Source organism: Thamnophis elegans, chromosome 1, assembly GCF_009769535.1.
Source record: "Thamnophis elegans isolate rThaEle1 chromosome 1, rThaEle1.pri, whole genome shotgun sequence".
Lineage (NCBI taxonomy): Eukaryota > Metazoa > Chordata > Lepidosauria > Squamata > Colubridae > Thamnophis > Thamnophis elegans.
In genome coordinates this window covers 59474406-59492336 of record NC_045541.1, presented here as the reverse complement: position 1 = coordinate 59492336, position 17931 = coordinate 59474406, and the positions used below count along the sequence as shown (strand labels likewise).

Below are 17931 nucleotides of genomic sequence, written 5' to 3'. Positions count from 1 at the left end.
CTACAGAGAGAGCCTTCTATCTGTTGATATGTTGTATTTATTCAAAAAATGAATAGTTGTGGATCCTAGATCACATTATCCAACATTTTATCTGTGTTGAATGACAAAATGATTTGAAATTATTTGCTGTTTTAAGGTAACCTTTATACACATGAACTCTACGCATTCAATAAGTGGCCTAGTCAAAAGTCTAGCTGAGAAGACTCATCTTTTAATGTAAACATAGTTAGTTAAAATGAAAAATTCATAATATGGTCATACATATGGCACTGCCTGCACAATGAAACATCAGTTTAATAACACTGCAAATGTTTGTTTGTTATAAAACACCGACATTCATATTCCATTTTCATCAACAATGGTTTGTATTTCTCTGCTCTTCTGAGAATGAGAATGTAGCACTGCAGAGGCAAGATAACAAGCTGCAGGATTAGGTCCTCACAGCCAGAAGGCTTCCAAACAGTACAGCATCAGACTGCTTTCTCTCATTCTCTCTCATTCTCATTCTCATTCTCATTCTCTCTCTCTCTCTCTCTTCTTTCTTTCTTTCTTTCTTTCTTTCTTTCTTTCTTTCTTTCTTTCCTTCCTTCCTTCTTTCTCCCTCCCTCTTTCTTTTCTCCCCACCTTCCTTATAAAAACATGCTATGAAACAGCTTGTTTTCTCCATTGGGGAAATGGCTCCATTTCTCTGTAGTGCCTGAAGGAAATTTGGAGAAACGGCAGCAGGCAAGAAAGCTGACAATGTTTCTACAAGATCAAGCTAATTACTCATTTTTCAAGGAGGAAAATAAGTAGGCAGGGAGGGAGAAAATGTATCTTCCCTTCCTTCCTTTTATAAAAGGAAGTAAAAGGAATCTAGACTTCTCCTGTTTATCATGAGACATAAAGTGATTGGTTTTTTCTCCCTTTAAGTAATGGGAAATAAGGGGGAGACAGCAGGATATAATTCAATGAATTTTTCATAATGACTGCCTCCAGCATAGTGTCACCACTAAGCAGGGTTCATAATACCCCTCATTTTTATCAGATGATGGGCAGCAAGAGACATAGTTTCCTATGTGCGCATCTCTCTGTGGCCTTTTGGATAGGTCTGTAGTTCCATCCAAGAACGGAATTCTTGATGATTTCTCATATATTTCTCAAAGATGTCTATATTGTCTTTGGCTTCAAAATGAAAGTTCCAAGGCAACTTGCAACAATATGGGGTATTTTTTAACAAAAGCAATTCACAACAAAACCTATTGCTGATTTGAACTTTTGTTTGTACCCTGTTGTGAAGTGGAGGCTATCACACTGCTAGGCCCAAACTGTGAGGCAAGAGATCCTTCCAAAGAATTTTATGAGCAGTAATTTTGTACATTTGTGCTTTAAAAAAGAACTAAGCAATAGCTAAACACATATTAAAACCCACTGGAACAAAAATGTCCTAAAGGATTGCCTTTTGGGGATAGCCAACATATGAAAAATATACCTTTATTGCCTCCAGGTCAACATTTTTGTCCGTTTTTTTATTTTTTTTCCTTAATGCAAGATAAGACATAAAATCTCCAAGGACATTAAAAATTGGACACCAGCAGAGAAAAGTTTTTCTAATATGCTTTTCACAATAGCAGAGTATCAATTCTGTGTTTGTTTTCTAGATGCAGTCCTTCGGTTATGGTGAAATTTCTGACACTAAACAAAATGAACGTACATGGCCCTCTCTGATTATAAAGACTACAGGTAATCCTTGACTTACAACCATAATTCAGCCCAAGTAACACTGCTGTTAACTAAAACTGGCTTCCCCATTGACTTTGCTTGTCAGAAGGTTGCAAAAGATGATTGCATGACCTTAGAACACTGCAACCATCATAAATATGAGCCAGTTGCCAAGTGTCTGAATGTTAATCATGCAACCACAGGAATGCTGCAATAGTTCTAAGTGTGAAAAACATTCAAGTCACTTTTTTCACTGCCATTGTAACTTCAAACGGTCACTAAATGAACTGTTGTAAGTCGAGGACTATCTGTATTCTGGGGTGAATGTCACTTTCAAATGGAAATTGGGCTGGATTTTAGATAATGTTGGATTAGATGACCTGCTGTTCTTTTGTGTGCTTGCGGTTTTATGATGCACCTAATCATATGGATGCTGGAATAGTTACACCAAAGATGAACAGCATCAGTACATGGCCTGACAAATGCTGACAAACATCTTTTTATTTTATATATTGGCATAGACAGATTTACCTAATAATCTATGGGAGGGACCCTTGACATATTTTCTCCTATCAGTGGCACATTTTTGCAAGGAAGCCAGGAGCCTGACCCTCCCAATATTCCATATTTAGCACGACAGTAAAAGAATGTTAATGCCACACAGAGGGAGAAGGCACTGTAGAAGGATGAAAGGGATGCATCTTGATTTTCTATAGATACTGAACCTTGTATCAGAGGGGGGTGGGGTGGGGAGAACAGAAAACAGTATTTTGAAAAGGCCCATATGCCCTAGTGAAATGAGTTTTTTTGGTGGGCAGGGGGGGGGTGGTGTCAAAGAGTTATCATAACTCCAAGGATCCTCCCCACTTCCTGTCAAGAATTGGTCAAACCATCAGAAAGCTTGAAGACGAAATCTTTTGACATGGTCGAGTTAGGGACCATAATGGAGGCCCCAATTAAGGCCATGAAGTGGGTCATATGATCAGAATCAATTTTACAACTTATGGGGGCAGTTGTTAAGCGAGTACATTGGCTGTAAAGTAAATGTGGTGGCCATTAAGCGAATCCATTGCTTTGAGGTGGTTTTTGCCAAATACTGCAAGTAAGCACCGGTTTCTGACAAAAATGTCCTGTGATGATGGGGCACTGCAAAAAGACGAAGGCCCAAAATGTGGCCATTTGACTGCAGACAGACAGAGGGGAAAGGGGGCAGATATTGGATCTTCATAACGTTTTCAGAATCCAGCAGAACTTGTCACTAACTGGCCTTGAGTCTACCTGCAGTTCCAATTCTCTTTCTGGAGCAATTTGTTATTTAGGAATTGGGGAAGGCAAATGGCAGTTCCTTTGCCATAGCTGCATAACACTCCTCCATAAACCTCCACTGCTAGGCCTATTCTGTGCTCAAAGTTCAGGAAGTCCGCATAAATCAGGAAAACTTGGTGAAGGGGAAGCAAGGCAGCTTGCCTTGGATCTCTTCAAACCTGGAGCTGACACGGCTGCTTCAAGAGTAGAGAAAAGCTATGCCTGAGGGGTGGTATCAGCCAATATCCTGTCAGGCAGAGCTGCAGGCTCTGAAATTCAGGTGTTAAGGGGGATTGCTGTCTGCCTTTTTACATTAAAAGGAAGCATGTGTGCTGCATACTTTTTTCTCAATCAATCCAAACCCCTAGCGAATTATTTTGCACACATACTATAACCTTTTGATAGCTACATTGACAATTATTGAAAAGGTGCAATCCAATTTATTTTGGATTCCAATAAATGTGCAATCCAATTTATTTTGGATTCCAATCAGCTATAATGAAACACTGCAAAATAAGAAGAAATCCAATAGAAGTCACTGGGTCACTGGTCTCTCCTAAGCACTGGTGACTCTCTAGTTTTGTATTAGCTCTGCTACCATTAAAGTAGGATGTGGTGGCTCAGTGGCTAAGACGCTGAGCTTGTTGATAAGAAAGGTCGGCAGTTCAGCATTTTGAATCCCTAGTGCCGCATAAACGAGTGAGCTCCCATTACTTGTCCCAGCTTCTGCCAACCGAGCAGTTCGAAAGCATATATAAATGCAAGTAGAAAAATAGGAACCATCTTTGGTGGGATGGTAATAGTATTCCATGTGCCTTTGGTGTTTAGTCATGCCGGCCACATGACCATGGAGATGTCTTTGTCTCTTCGGCTTTGAAATGGAGATGAGCATTGCCTCCTAGAGTCAGGAACAACTAGCACGTATGTGAGAGGGGAACCTTTACCATTAAAGTCCCACCTAACAAAGAAAATTTATTTCCCCAGAACAAGTAAAATTTCTATTTTCAGCAGACAGCAGAACCAATTGCTTTCTCTCATGGGCTACATCCATTGGAAAGAATTTCTTGGGGAAACATTAGGTGGGGCTTTAAATGAGCAATGGAAGGATTCAAAGCCAAAGCACCTTGTCTGACACCTCTTAAATCCCCCATTTCCCTTGCCTATCTGTATCTTTTATTCCTTTTTTTTTCTACAAATGGGACAGGTCAGGGCCATCGGTTATAGATAAATTGATTTAGGATGTGCCCATAGGATCACAGAGTAGCAACTATTTGCATTTTACTTTAGTAAGTCAAAATAAAAGTCAGGGTTACCAAAAATCAAAGGCATAACTGCAAAAGCGGTGCATTTACAAATATTTATCGCAGAGGAGGAAAGGCAGCAAATATCTTGCATCCTTCCCTTGAAACTCCACCTAACAACCAGAAAACATGTTTATACATTTGCATTGAAGCAGGATATGGGTCTCAATGCCACGCCATCATTTTGCAATCTGACAATTTTGGATCAAGTCTAAACTTAGTCAACAACAATTAGTTTATATTAATATGTCTGCTCTCACAGACCTTCACATCCTTTGATAACCGGCTGTGGCCTGAACACGTGACAGGAACAAGAGATAGTCTCCACTGTACTGGATTAGCTCTTCCCCTACATCTTTTTTTTCTGTTCGTTTTAAAGTGGGAGGCAGGGCCTAATTTTGATGTAAGGTACTTCTGTACAAGCCACATCCCTGATATTATGGGTAAAAATACTAACGGCGTTGAGCATTATGAAACCAGTTCCCTGTAAATTCCCATCCCTCTCTAGCTTGCAATATGATCTCGGCCTTAATTCTCAGTTCTCAGGGTCGTGTTGAGGATCGAGTGTTGGTTCACCGCCCACATGAAATCTCCCAGGGCTAACTCGGTTCCTGCTATAACTTTTCACCAAAGTACATAACATTCTGGAAACAGGAAACACGCCCACCCACATTCCCCCCTCAATCGGCTGTCATTCAGTGGCTGCAACACCAGTTCTGAGAAACGATTGGAAAACAAAAATGCATTGTGGCTAAATATAGACCGTCAGTTTGGGGCTTGGCTCTCATGTTACCGAGAGACAGTTCCCTGTCTGTATTTGAGCAAGGTGCTAACACCTCAAAGAGGGCACAGCGAAAGAAGCAGAACGCAGTTAAACAACTGCATTTCCCCACCTTTTGGTGAAAAGGGAAATCAACCCCTTAATCGCTCCTTTTCAGCCCCCTTTCAATTATACTTTCAGCTATGCCGTTGAAAAAAATAAAATAAAGGTTGATCTTTGCAAACGAGTTGGATTCCAGCCTTGTCCCAGGCACGTATGCACAAGTTTCGGTTTTTTTCTGCTTGTTTTTCACACCCAACAACACTCGTAAATGCAGGCAAGAGAGGCGTAAAGTTTCCAGAACTTACTTTAAAAAGTTTTTTGAGAGAGAAAAGAGAGAGCAAGGCAGCGATTCCCCACCTCCCTTCTTTTTTAAACACATCAAGCGTAAGTTGTACGTTTGTCATTTTGCACAAGGATGGGTTTTGAGTACTCACGCGGAGCAGAGGTTGTTGTACTGTTAAGGAAATCCATCCTGTAAGCATTCAAAAATGCTCCCCCCTTGGTTGTTGTTTTTTTTCACTGACTGTGTGCTTTCCTATCCACGTCCAAAATGAATGAAGCAAAGCTGCAGCAAAGACCGGAGAAGCAAACAGGAGAAAGCCTCGCTTGTTCAGATGCTTCCAGCATGGTTCTTGACCATTTACCACTGGAAAAGGAAGCAGCACATTCAGCTCGCATGAAAAGGGGAGGGGCCTTGCTTTTTTAGATAAGCACCAGCTTCTTCTTCTTCCTCTCGCGCTCTCGCTCTCTCTCTCTCTCTCTCTCTCTCTCGACATGCAGTCTTCCTCTTCTGCTAATATTTACTGTGGGACATTTCCATCTTTAGCAAGGGATACGGTTTTCATTGTTCTTTTGCCTCTACGATGTAGAGTCTACATCAACAGGTTTTGCAGAGTTTTCTAATCTTTCTAACACTTTAAAAAAAAAAACTTATGAGAGAAGTAGTAAAAAAAACAGTTTAAAAATGAAGCACAAACTGAGAATTCCCTTCTTTTAACTTCTAGCTTGTTGTAAAATCTTGAGATGGTCTTGGAGCCAGCAAAAATGTTACATATTCTCTATAATAAATCAATAATAATACATGGAATACTTCCCTTACAAGATTTTAAGGGAAATATTCTATGTATATTCTATGTGTGTATATATATATACATATACATATACACTATGGGTTGTAATAATGATTATCTAAAATCTTGAGAACTTCAAAGCATGATCTCTAGCCCCACCTTAAGCCTGAAAGCCTGGTGACTTTGGACCAGTCGATCAGCGCAACCCACCTCACAGGGCTGTTATTCTGGGGAAAATCAGAGCAGGAAGGAGTATTTGCCGCCTTGAGTGTAATAAGGTCTTAAAGGGTTAAAAATCTAATAAATTGTGTACTGTAGATGCTTATCATGAACAATGACCGTAAAGAACATCAAGTTCCTATAAAGATGGTTCTGTAAGATTTAAAAATGTTTGTTATCATAAGTAAATATTTGTGTTCATGTTTTTAGGAACTTATTTTGAATACATAATTTTGCTCTGATACTGGAAACACTATCAGATATTCTTTTGTTTACTTCTGTTTGTTCCTTGTTCAGTAATTCATGTAGCTGACAATGTTTAGTTTAGTTTAGTTTAGTTTATACTTTATTTGTATGCCGCCCTTTTCCCTGGGGGGACTCAGGGCGGCTCACAATTGGAGGGAGGAAAAGACAGACAAGTTACAAACATAGAACCATACATCGTTAAAAACACAACAGTCATACCATTCGAGTGGGTTTACAAATCACTAGCCCCAGGCCTGTTGGAACAGCCAGCTTTTAAGGGCTATGCGGAAGGCCTGGAGGGTGGTGAGGGTGCAAATCCCCACGGGGAGTTCGTTCCAGAGGGTCGGAGCAGCCACCGAGAAGGCTCTCCTCCGGGTAGTTGCCAGTCTACATTGGCCGGCTGATGGAATTCGGAGGAGGCCTAATCTATGGGATCTTATTGGTCTAGAGGAGGTAATTGGCAGTAGGCGGTCTCTCAAGTACCCAGATCCAATACCATGCAGGGCTTTGTAGGTGACAACTAGCACCTTGAAGCGCACCCGGAGATCAACAGGCAGCCAGTGCAGCTCGCAGAGGATAGGTGTTACGTGGGTGAATCGGGGGGCACCCACAATCGCTCGCGCGGCTGCATTCTGGACAAGCTGAAGTTGCCGAATACTCTTCAAGGGCAGCCCCATGTAGAGCACGTTGCAGTACTCCAGCCTAGAGGTCACAAGGGCACGAGTGACTGTTGTGAGAGCCTCCCGGTTCAGGTAGGGACACAACTGGTACACCAGGCGAACCTGGGCAAATGCCCCCCTGGTCACAGCTGACAAATGGTGTTCGAAGGTCAGCTGTGGGTCCAGGAGGACTCCCAAGTTGCGGACCCTATCTGAGGGGTGTACAATTTGACCCCCCCAGCCTGAGAGATGGAACACTTGGCCAATTAGTGGGAGGGAAGCACATCAGCCACTCGGTTTTATCTGGATTGAGTACAAGCTTGTTGACCCCCATCCAGTCTCTAACAGCCTCAAGGCCCTGGCTCATCACGTCCATCGCTTCATTGAGTTGGCACGGGGCGGACAGATACAGCTGTGTATCATCCGCATACTGGTGGTATTTTATCCCGTGCCGTCGAATGATCTCACCCAGCGGCTTCATGTAGATATTGAAAAGAAGGGGGGACAGGACCGAACCCTGCAGCACCCCATATGTTAGGGGCCTAGGGGTCGATCTCTGCCCTCCAACTAACACCGACTGCGACCTGTCCGAGAGGTAGGAGGAGAACCACTGTAAGACAGCGCCTCCCACCCCCACCTCCCGCAGTCGTCGCAGAAGGATACCATGGTCGATGGTATCGAAAGCCGCAGAGAGGTCAAGGAGCACTAGGATGGAGGCATGACCTCCATCCCTGGCTCTCCAGAGATCATCGGTCAATGTGACCAAAGCAGTTTCCGTGCTGTAGCCAGGCCTGAAGCCTGACTGGAATGGATCCAGATAACTAGTTTCCTCCAAGGACCGCTGGAGCTGAAAGGCCACCACTTTCTCAACAACCTTCCCCACAAAGGGGAGGTTGGAGACTGGACGGTAGTTGTTTAGGACGGCCGGATCCAAAGATGGTTTCTTCAGGAGGGGTCTCACCACCACCGCCTTTAATGCGGGGGGAAAGACCCCCTCCCGAAGGGAGGCAGCAACAACCGCCTGGATCCAGCCCCATGTCACCTCCCTGTTGTTAACAACCAGCCAGGAGGGGCACGGGTCCAGTACACATGTGGAGGCACCTACAGCTCTCATGGCCTTGTCCACGTCCTCAGGGGTAACAGCTTGAAATTCAACCCAGCGATGACCTACCAAATTATCCCTTAGTGCCTCGGCTGGTTCTGCATGATTGGAGTCCAGGTCCGCCCGAAACCGAGCAACTTTATCCGCTAGGAATTGGACGTAGTCCTCAGCTCTGCCCTGTAAAGGATCACCTGCATCCCTCCTATTTAGGAGGGAACGGGTTATCCTGAACAAGGCGGCTGGGCGCGACTCAGCGGAAGCAATCAGAGTGGCAATGTAAGTTCTTTTTGACGTCCTGATTGCCTGGATGTACTCTCTGATGCAGGATGTTAAAAGTGCTCGGTTCGATTCGGATTTCCTGGATCTCCATTGGTGCTCTAGGCATCTCTTTCGGCGCTTCATCTCCCGGAGTTCCTCAGTAAACCAAGGGGCCCTCCTGGATCCACTGCCTCGGAGCGGCCGTAGAGGCGCAATCCGGTTAAGAGACTCCGTCGCTGCCGAGTTCCAAGCAGCAACCAGAGTCTCTGCCAGACTGCGGGCGAGAGTATCAGGAATAACCCCAAGCTCCGTCTGGAACCCCGAGGGGTCCATAAGTCGCCTGGGGCGGAACCACCTGGTCGGTTCCTCCTCCCTACAGTGGGGGTTTGGTCTCCGAAAGTCAAGCCTCAGTAGGTAGTGGTCCAACCATGACAGGGGTAAGATCTCACTACCCCTCAGACCAAGATCACAACTCCACTGCTCCGAAAGAAATACGAGGTCGAGCATGTGCCCCGCCGAGTGAGTTGGGCCCCGGATTACTTGTTAGGTCATGTCCTTCTCTTTCTCTAGTATTTAGGAAGATGTAATTTCCTGTTAGGAATATTATTCTAGTCATTCATTTATCCATTCCATGCGTAGTGCATCCTTCCTTCTCACAATCCAGGATTTCAAAAAAGGATACACAAATCTTCTCTCATCCATTTTATTTATATAAATGGCTTGTGAGATTGGATAGGTCAGAGTTTGCAGTATAGTCCTAAAATAATAAAAGAATGAGGGCAATTCCCCTTTTGCAAGAGAGAGAGAGATAGAGAGAGAGAGACAGACAGACAGACAAACAGACAGACATCATTTACATTTACTGTACAGAATCTCAGCCTGTATAGTTCAAGTGAAGAGCAACCCTAAGAGAAAGTTTTCATAATCACTTCACCTATGCAAACCAAAATAGGTTTAGAAACTAATCGCAAACACCCTCCAAGTTGCCTGTAAGCCCCCCTTCCTCTCCATAGTTTACAAACCTCTGTATTATAAGGTGACCAGACGTCCCAATTTCAGCGGGACAGTTACGATTTATAACAATTTGTCCTGTGTCCCGGGGCGTTTTTAAAAAGTCCTGATTTTCTGGCTTCATGTTGAAAGCCCAGTGGATTTGCTTAAGAAATCCTAACCAGGGCAAGACAAAAGACACTCTGTCCTAACCTCTCTCTCTGTGTCAGTACTTTCATTGAAGATATTAAAACTTTAAAGCAAGAAAACGGACCTCCCCCCGCCCCTTTTACTCACTTTTATAAGAAAAGATGACCCAGTACCATAGAGCTCCAGGAAATACTTGGCTAGAGAGGTAGCGAGTGTTCCTTCCTGGATTGTCCGGAGGGGAGGGGCACGGAGGTTAGAGGTCAGCTCGTGTGGAAAAAATGGTGGCAAAGTTTCTTTGAAAACTAATTTCACCATTTTAATTTGCTCAGTTCTTTGTATTAACACCTACATCATTCTGGATTGACTTGGAGTGCTCACTTGTGCCTGCTGGTAAGTGAGCTGGGTTTTTTTCTTTTATTTTTTTAATGTATTTTAAAATAATATTTTATTTGTTGTGCATAGGATTTTTTAAAATAGTTTTCTTCTGTGTGGATTCTTTTTTTAAATTGTCTTAGACTATTTAAAAAAAGATTCTATCCAAAATACAAAATACCAGCTGCAGTTATTCACTTAAGAACTGTGGCAAGAAAGGTGGTATAGTGACCAAAGTTACAATGGTATTGAAAAAAGTGACTGATGACCATTTTTCACACTTAGCAACCATTTTCATTGCAGCATCCTCATGGTCATGTGATCAAAATGTTGATGTTTGGCAACAGTTACAATTTATTTTTGTAAATTGTAGTTATGTTGAAATAAAAAAAATTACAATACTATTTTTGCGTTGTATGAAAATTTTTGTTGCTCCGTATAAATTTTTTTTATCCACAAGTCTTTTTTATTTCCATTTCATTCTATACAATCACATGTTTACTGTGCAACCGAGGCATATAACATTGGGTAATAAACACAGCCCTCACTTTTATAGAAAATGCCCCCTACAATACAAACCCAATATACCGCCTTAGCCCACCATACACCCTCTTTCATCCCCCTCCAACTTTCATTCTTCCTTCTCTCATACCCCTCTACACCTACTTCCCCTCCCCCTCTATCTAACCCTAACCCTTCCCTCCCTTCCTTCTCCTCTTCCTCTCTCTCACCCTCTCTACTCTCCTTCTTCTTTCACTCAACTCCTCCCTTTGGTATCTATTACCTTCCAATATATTCGGTTTGTTCTGTTTTGACACTAACATTAAAAAACCACAGTATACAAGTGCAATCATGCTTTAAAATTTAACACATATTATATTTCCCCCCTCCCCCCCTCCCCCTAGATCCCCACCTCCCTTCCCTCCCCCTGACTTCCCAGAGCCCATACATGGTATAACTTTTTGACAATCACAGTCTAAAATATCTCTACATTGAACTCAGCTTCTTGCTGTTACCCAAATTTTTAACAGTTTAAGTTATTACTGATTTTAAGCATAAGCTATCTGGAGTTTCTTAGTCCCGTATTTGCTTTGTATATAATCAATCCATTTTTTCCAGTCTCGTTTATACCTCTCGTTTGAATGTTCTTTAAGATATGCTGAAATTTTTGCCATTTCGGCTAAGTTTGTAACCTTCAAAGTCCATTCTTGAATTGTAGGCAGGTCTTTCTTCTTCCAGTATTGTGCCACCAAGAGTCTTGCTGCCGTTATTAAGTACAGAACCAAATTAATCTCTACTGCTACAAAGTCAATACATATACCTAGTAAAAACAGCTGGGGAGTGAATTTTATCCTTTTTTTGAAGATATTTTGCAGGATCCACCAAATTTTTATCCAAACTGCCTTAACATTATGACATGTCCACCATATATGAAAATACGTAGCATCAAAAGAACCACATCTCCAACATTTAGGCTGAACATTTGAATACATAGAAGCAAGCTTTTTGGGATCTAAGTGCCATCTATAAAACATCTTATAAAAATTTTCTCTCAAATTTTGTGCTTGTGTAAATTTTACATTTCTTACCCATATTTTTTCCCATGTGTCCAGCATTATAGGTTCTTCAATATTCTGAGCCCATTTTATCATACAGTCTTTAACCATTTCGGTTTCTGAATCCATCTGTATTAATACATTATATATCCTCTTTATGTGCATTAAACTTTGATCTCTTATTTGTTTAAACAAGTTATCCTCAGCTATTACAAAACCTATTTTTTGGTCTATTTTCCACCTGGCCTGTAATTGGCCATACTGAAACCACGTTTGAACTACCTTCTCTTTTTTAAGTACCTCTAAGGATTTTAATTGCAACACCCCTCTTTCTATAATAAGGAGTTGTCTATAAGTGGTTCTATCGTGTTTTTGTTCTATATTCATATTTTCAATTGCATGTCTAGGAATTGCCCACATGGGCAATTTGTCATTTAGTTTATGTTGATGTTTTTTCCAAACCCGCAATAAGGCATTTCTTAAAATATGATTTTTGAAATTCTTATCCAGTTTTTTGTTAAATAACAAGTAAGCATGCCAACCATATACCAAATCATGTCCCTCAATATTCAATATTCTGTCATTGGTTAAATGGATCCAATCACTAATTGCAGATAATGCCACTGCATCATAATATAATTTTAAATTTGGTAATTTCAATCCTCCTCTTTCACATACATCTTGCATTATTTTCATCTTTACCCTCGGCTTCTTTCCTGCCCATACAAATTTGTTGATACCCTTCTGCCATTCTAAAAGATTCACATCTCTTTTGAGTATTGGTAACATTTGAAACAAAAATAAAAATTTTGGTAAAATATTCATTTTCACTGCCGCTATCCTTCCCAGCAAAGATAAATGCAGTTTCTCCCACCTTTTCATCTCCGTTTGTATACTATGCCAGAGTGGTTCATAATTATGCTTGTATAATTTCCCATTTGAAGTTAAAATATTAACTCCAAGATATTTGACTTTTTTAACAACCTCACATCCTAACATCACTCCCAATTCTTCCTTCTGTTTGGTATTCATATTCATTGCTAATATTTTAGTTTTTCCTAAATTGATTTTAAATCCAGAGACTTGACCATATTGATTAATCGTATTCATTAAAACCTTACTGGATTCCTGTGGTTGTTTCAATATTATAACCAAGTCGTCCGCAAAGGCGCGGACTCTGTATTCTTGCTGTCTAATCTTGATCCCTTTTAAAGCATCCAAGCCCCGTATCTTATTCAACAATACTTCCAAAGTTATAATAAACAATAGTGGGGACAAAGGACAACCCTGTCTTGTACCTTTTTCTATTTGAAAGGAATCTGTTAAACTTCCATTGACTATAATTTGGGCTTTTTGCTGCTGATATATTGCACCAATTGACCTTAAAAAGCCATCTCCTATCTGCATTTTTTGCAGTATCTTCAACAAGAATTGCCAATTGACTCGATCAAAGGCTTTCTCAGCATCCAAAAATATGAATGCGGCAGGGATTTGATTATTCTTTCCCAAGTATTCTAGAGCATTAATAATTAACCTGACATTGCTCTTCATCTGTCTGCCCTGTATAAAACCTGTTTGGTCAGTATGTATCAGTTGTTGGATAACCACCATTAACCTATTTGCTAATATTTTAGTAAAAATTTTATAATCTACATTAAGTAATGAAATAGGTCTATAATTTTTCGGCTGAGTAAGATCTTGGTCTTCTTTGGGTATCAACGATATGAACGCTGTCTTCAATTCCGATTGAATTTTATTAAATAATTCTCTAAGAGGTTCTACCATTTCTAACTGTAAGTTTTTATAGTAAACAGCTGTTAAGCCATCTGTACCTGGTGCTTTCCCTAGCTTTAATTGTTTGATTACCTGCAGGAGTATAAAATTTTTAATCAAGCACACACACACCCCGGTCAAAGGTGTCCCTCTTTACCAATCTGAAAATCTGGTCACCTTACTGTATTAGGCTGCTAGATAGTTACTGAGGCATGTTGCAAAAAAACCTAATGGGAGACTTAAGTCTTCCAGTCTTAAAGCTGATTTAGAATTGCCTGCAACTGCCTTTAGCCCAATTGGCCTTTCCATGCAGGGTCTACAATGCAGGGAGTTGCTACAATCTCCTTGGTGACAGAAGGCTGTCTGGCCTCTGTTGAAATGCTTCTGGCAAAAGGAATAACATTGACTCCTTCCACATTGCAGATAGTTTTTGTTTCTGAAATGTTTCCATAATGAGGGGACTTTGCTGATCTCTAAGTTTCATTGTTTTCTTGCAGATGTTTCATTACCCAAACTAGGTAAAATTATCAGTGCTAATCCTAGTACTGGTGTTTACCTAGTTTGGGTAATGAAACATTTGCAAGAATACAATCAAGTTCAGAGAATATCTATCAGGCACCCCTCATTTCAATCCTGAGCTACAAATATTCTCCTTTAATTTCTGTAACATTTGAAGAAGTCATGGGTTCATACAACGTAACATACCAAAGAGATATTCTGCAGGAGTTTGTCAAATAACGTTCCTTATAAGGGAGAGAATGAATGGAATTGTTTGAGGCCACTAGCCCACTAGTGTCCATCTCACCCATGATTATAAATGGAGGAAAAATGCAAAGTGGTAAGAGGCCAATAGGTCTATAGTCTTTAGTACATATGCATAGATGGGAGGAATATAACTGAACTGTTTGGGTAACCATTTGAACGGAAATATTCCAAAATGAGGGCCATAATGGTCATGATGTTGAACATAACAAAATATTTAGCTAAGACCCTGAAACACTCTTTTCCTTCATATTACTTTCATAATATTCAGAGAAGTGTAAATTAGACACACAATTTTATTCCATTTTGCTTATATTCTGAAGAATGGACTTTGGGTCCTTGGGATATGGCTGAAAATGATCTCTGCTGTGAACAGGGATCACGATGTGTTAAAAAGCCCAGTTTACTGTATTTCAGGTTGTTCAGAAACAGCCTAGATATCAGGTTTAATTTGCTAATTTACTATTTGTTTGTTTATTTAACTTGTTTGCTGCCCATTTCCCCTAGAAGCGACTGTGGGAGGCTTGCAAACATCAAAAGCCCATAAAACATTGACAGACAACAACTCATAAATATATTAATTTACAACTTTAAAAATGGGGTGTAAGGGAGCAGAGTGTTCACAGGAGAAGGTGGGATCTTATCTTAATCCATCAGCCACTAACCCTGCAGGATGACATGCATTTGGGTCATACAGGTGAAACTCGAAAAATTAGAATATCTTGCAAAAGTTCATTTATTTCTGTAATGCAACTTAAAAGGTGAAACTAATATATGAGATAGACTCATTACATGCAAAACAAGATAGTTAAAGCCGTGATTTGTCATAGTTGTGATGATTATGGTTACAGCTCATGAAAACCCCAAATCCACAATCTCAGAAAATTAGAATATTGTGAAAAGGTGCAATATTCTAGGCTCAAAATGTCCCACTCTAATCAGCTAATTAAGCCATAACACCTGCAAAAGGTTCCTGAGCCTTTAAATGGTCTCTCAGTCTGGTTCAGTAGGAATCACAATCATGGGAAAGACTGCTGACCTGACAGTTGTGCAGAAAACCATCATTGACACCCTCCATAAGGAGGGAAAGCCTCAAAAGGTAATTGCAAAAAGAAGTTGGATATTCCCAAAGTGCTGTATCAAAGCATATTAATAGAAAGTTATGTGGACGGGAAAAGTGTGGAAGAAAAAGATGCGCAAGCAGCATGGATGACCACAGTCTGGAGAGGATTGTCAGGAAAAAGCTATTCAAAAATGTTGGGGAGTTTCACAAGGAGTGGACTGAGGCTGGAATCAGTGCATCAAGAACCACCACACAAAGACGGATCCTGGACATGGGCTTCAAATGTCGTATTCCTCTTGTCAAGCCGCTCCTGAACAACAAAAAATGTCAAAAGTGTCTTACCTGGGCTAAAGAAAAACAGACCTGGTCTGTTGTCAGTGGTCCAAAGTCCTCTTTTCTGATGAGAGCAACTTTTGCATTTCATTTGAAAACCAAGGACCCAAAGTATGGAGGAAGAATGGAGAAGCACACACTGCAAGATGCTTGAAGTCCAGTGTGAAGTTTCCACAGTCTGTGTTGATTTGGGGAGCCATGTCATCTGCTGGTGTTGGTCCACTGTGCTTCATTAAGTCCTGGGTCAACACAGCCATTTAACAGGAGGTTTTGGAGGACTTCATGCTTCCTTCCACGGATGAGCTTTATGGGGATGCTGACTTCATTTTCCAGCTGCCCACACTGCCAAAAGCACCAAAACCTGGTTCAATGACTGTGGGATTACTGTGCTTGATTGGCCAGCAAACTCGTCTGACCTGAACCCCATAGAGAATCTATGGGGCATTGCCAAGAGAAAGATAGGAGACATGAGACTGAACAATTCCAAAGAGCTGAAGGCCGCTATTGAAGCATCCTGGTCTTCCATAACACCTCAGCAATGAGACAGGCTGATAGCTTCCATGCCATGCCACATTGAAGCAGTAATTGCTGCAAAAGAGGCCCAAACCAAGTACTGAGTACATATGCATGCTTATACTTTTCAGAGGTCCGATATTGTTCTATGTATAATCCTTGTTTTATTGATTGCATGTAATATTCTAATTTTCTGAGATGGTGGATTTGGGGTTTTCATGAGCTGTACGCCATAATCATCACAATTATGACAAATCACGGCTTGAACTATCTTGCTTTGCATGTAATGAGTATCTCATATATTAGTTTCATCTTTTAAATTGCATTACTGAAATAAATGAACTTTTGCATGAGATTCAAATTTTTTGAGTTTCACCTGTAGATGACCAAGGCAACAGTACAGATTTTCAGATGGAGATACAAAGAAGGTAAACCATGTGAGGACAGTAAGCAGGGAAGCCTTCTTTCCCTAGTGCAAATGAAAGAAGCAAGCCATACTGTATTCTACTCATTTTCTTTAAGGGAAACAACAGTCAGGTGGGAGTGAAGCCTACTTCCTGCCATAAATCTGTGATGTAATTGTTCCTTTGTTGGTGGTGTTGAGAGTGCATTTCCACTTCCTGTGCAAATGAATGAAGACAGGATATTTCATTCACCCATAGAGAAGATAAATTTCACAATGAAACAAAATGAGTAGTATGTCTCTATCCACATCTTTGTCAAAAGATGACAAGCCATAAACACACACTCATTAAGTATAGCCACAATTATCCCTCTGCTCATTCTAAAGTATCAAGGCTCTCCTTTGTTTATCATTAAAAGCATTCAGTAAGAGTCTTCCCAGTATTCAAATATCTTCCTTTAATTGTTACAGAGAAGGTTAGAAGAAGCATATTCACAGGATGACCAGGAAGAAGGTTGAGAACTGGGAACAAAGCAAAGCCTAATTGTCCTCTTCTTTTTTTGCAACTGCCCTGAGGGTAGGCAAGAAATGGACAATGAGGAAACAAGAAAAGGACTGTGTCATGCCCTTTAATTATTAAATTCCTCCTTGTGTGAATTTTTCTGGGTTAGAAGCTGTGGGCAGTAAAGTAGAGATGACTAAAAGGGTTATCAAATAACTTCTGCCTGAAGAGCACTGCCCTTTCCCAGGAAAATATATAAAATAGCAAAGATTATTTATGGGGAGGGAATTTGTAAATGACCATTAGCTAAAATATTCATCACATTTCCCAATAAATACGTATCCATATTGGGATAGAGAAAAAGGGATGATAATGCGAATAGATATTTTTCTCTGATGATGGTGTTTCCATAATTTGGTGGAACTGCTTATATACAGTATATTCTAGTTAGTCTGGGGACAAGTTTATGGAAATCAAGGTCTAGGCAGGAGAATTCTTGAAATTATTCCAGCTATTAAGGGTTTTTACATATTCAGATGGATAAACCAAGGTCAAACTAATTGAAAGAGAATGAACAACTGTGACTTGTCTATTTTTCGTTCATGATATTTAATTTTGAAACTGTAACAGGATATCTTGTGACACCTTGAACCATCTTAACTGACTGCTATCATCTACCTGCCACAGATCTTAGCATGACTGATTTTTAAGTAGACATCTAGAGAACTGTACTGTTTTGAGATCTATAGGAAGAAGGATGACTTCTAATATAAAATGGAACTGCTTTGCTAAGGTCCAACAATTTTTGTGACTCTGTATATAGGTAGTCC

At 40.6% G+C, this 17931-nt stretch overlaps 1 protein-coding gene across 1 annotated transcript in view; it reads right to left on the bottom strand.

The window, feature by feature from the left end:
* Nucleotides 1-5803, bottom strand: part of GYPC (glycophorin C (Gerbich blood group)) — an 80356-nt gene extending 74553 nt beyond the window's left edge. Inside the window, exon 1 of the mRNA XM_032222113.1 lies at nt 5565-5803. Within this exon, the coding sequence (XP_032078004.1) occupies nt 5565-5601 (37 nt within the window). The 5' untranslated portion in view covers nt 5602-5803. The remainder of the gene's footprint in view (nt 1-5564) is intronic.
* Between the last annotated feature and the right edge of the window lie 12128 nt (nt 5804-17931).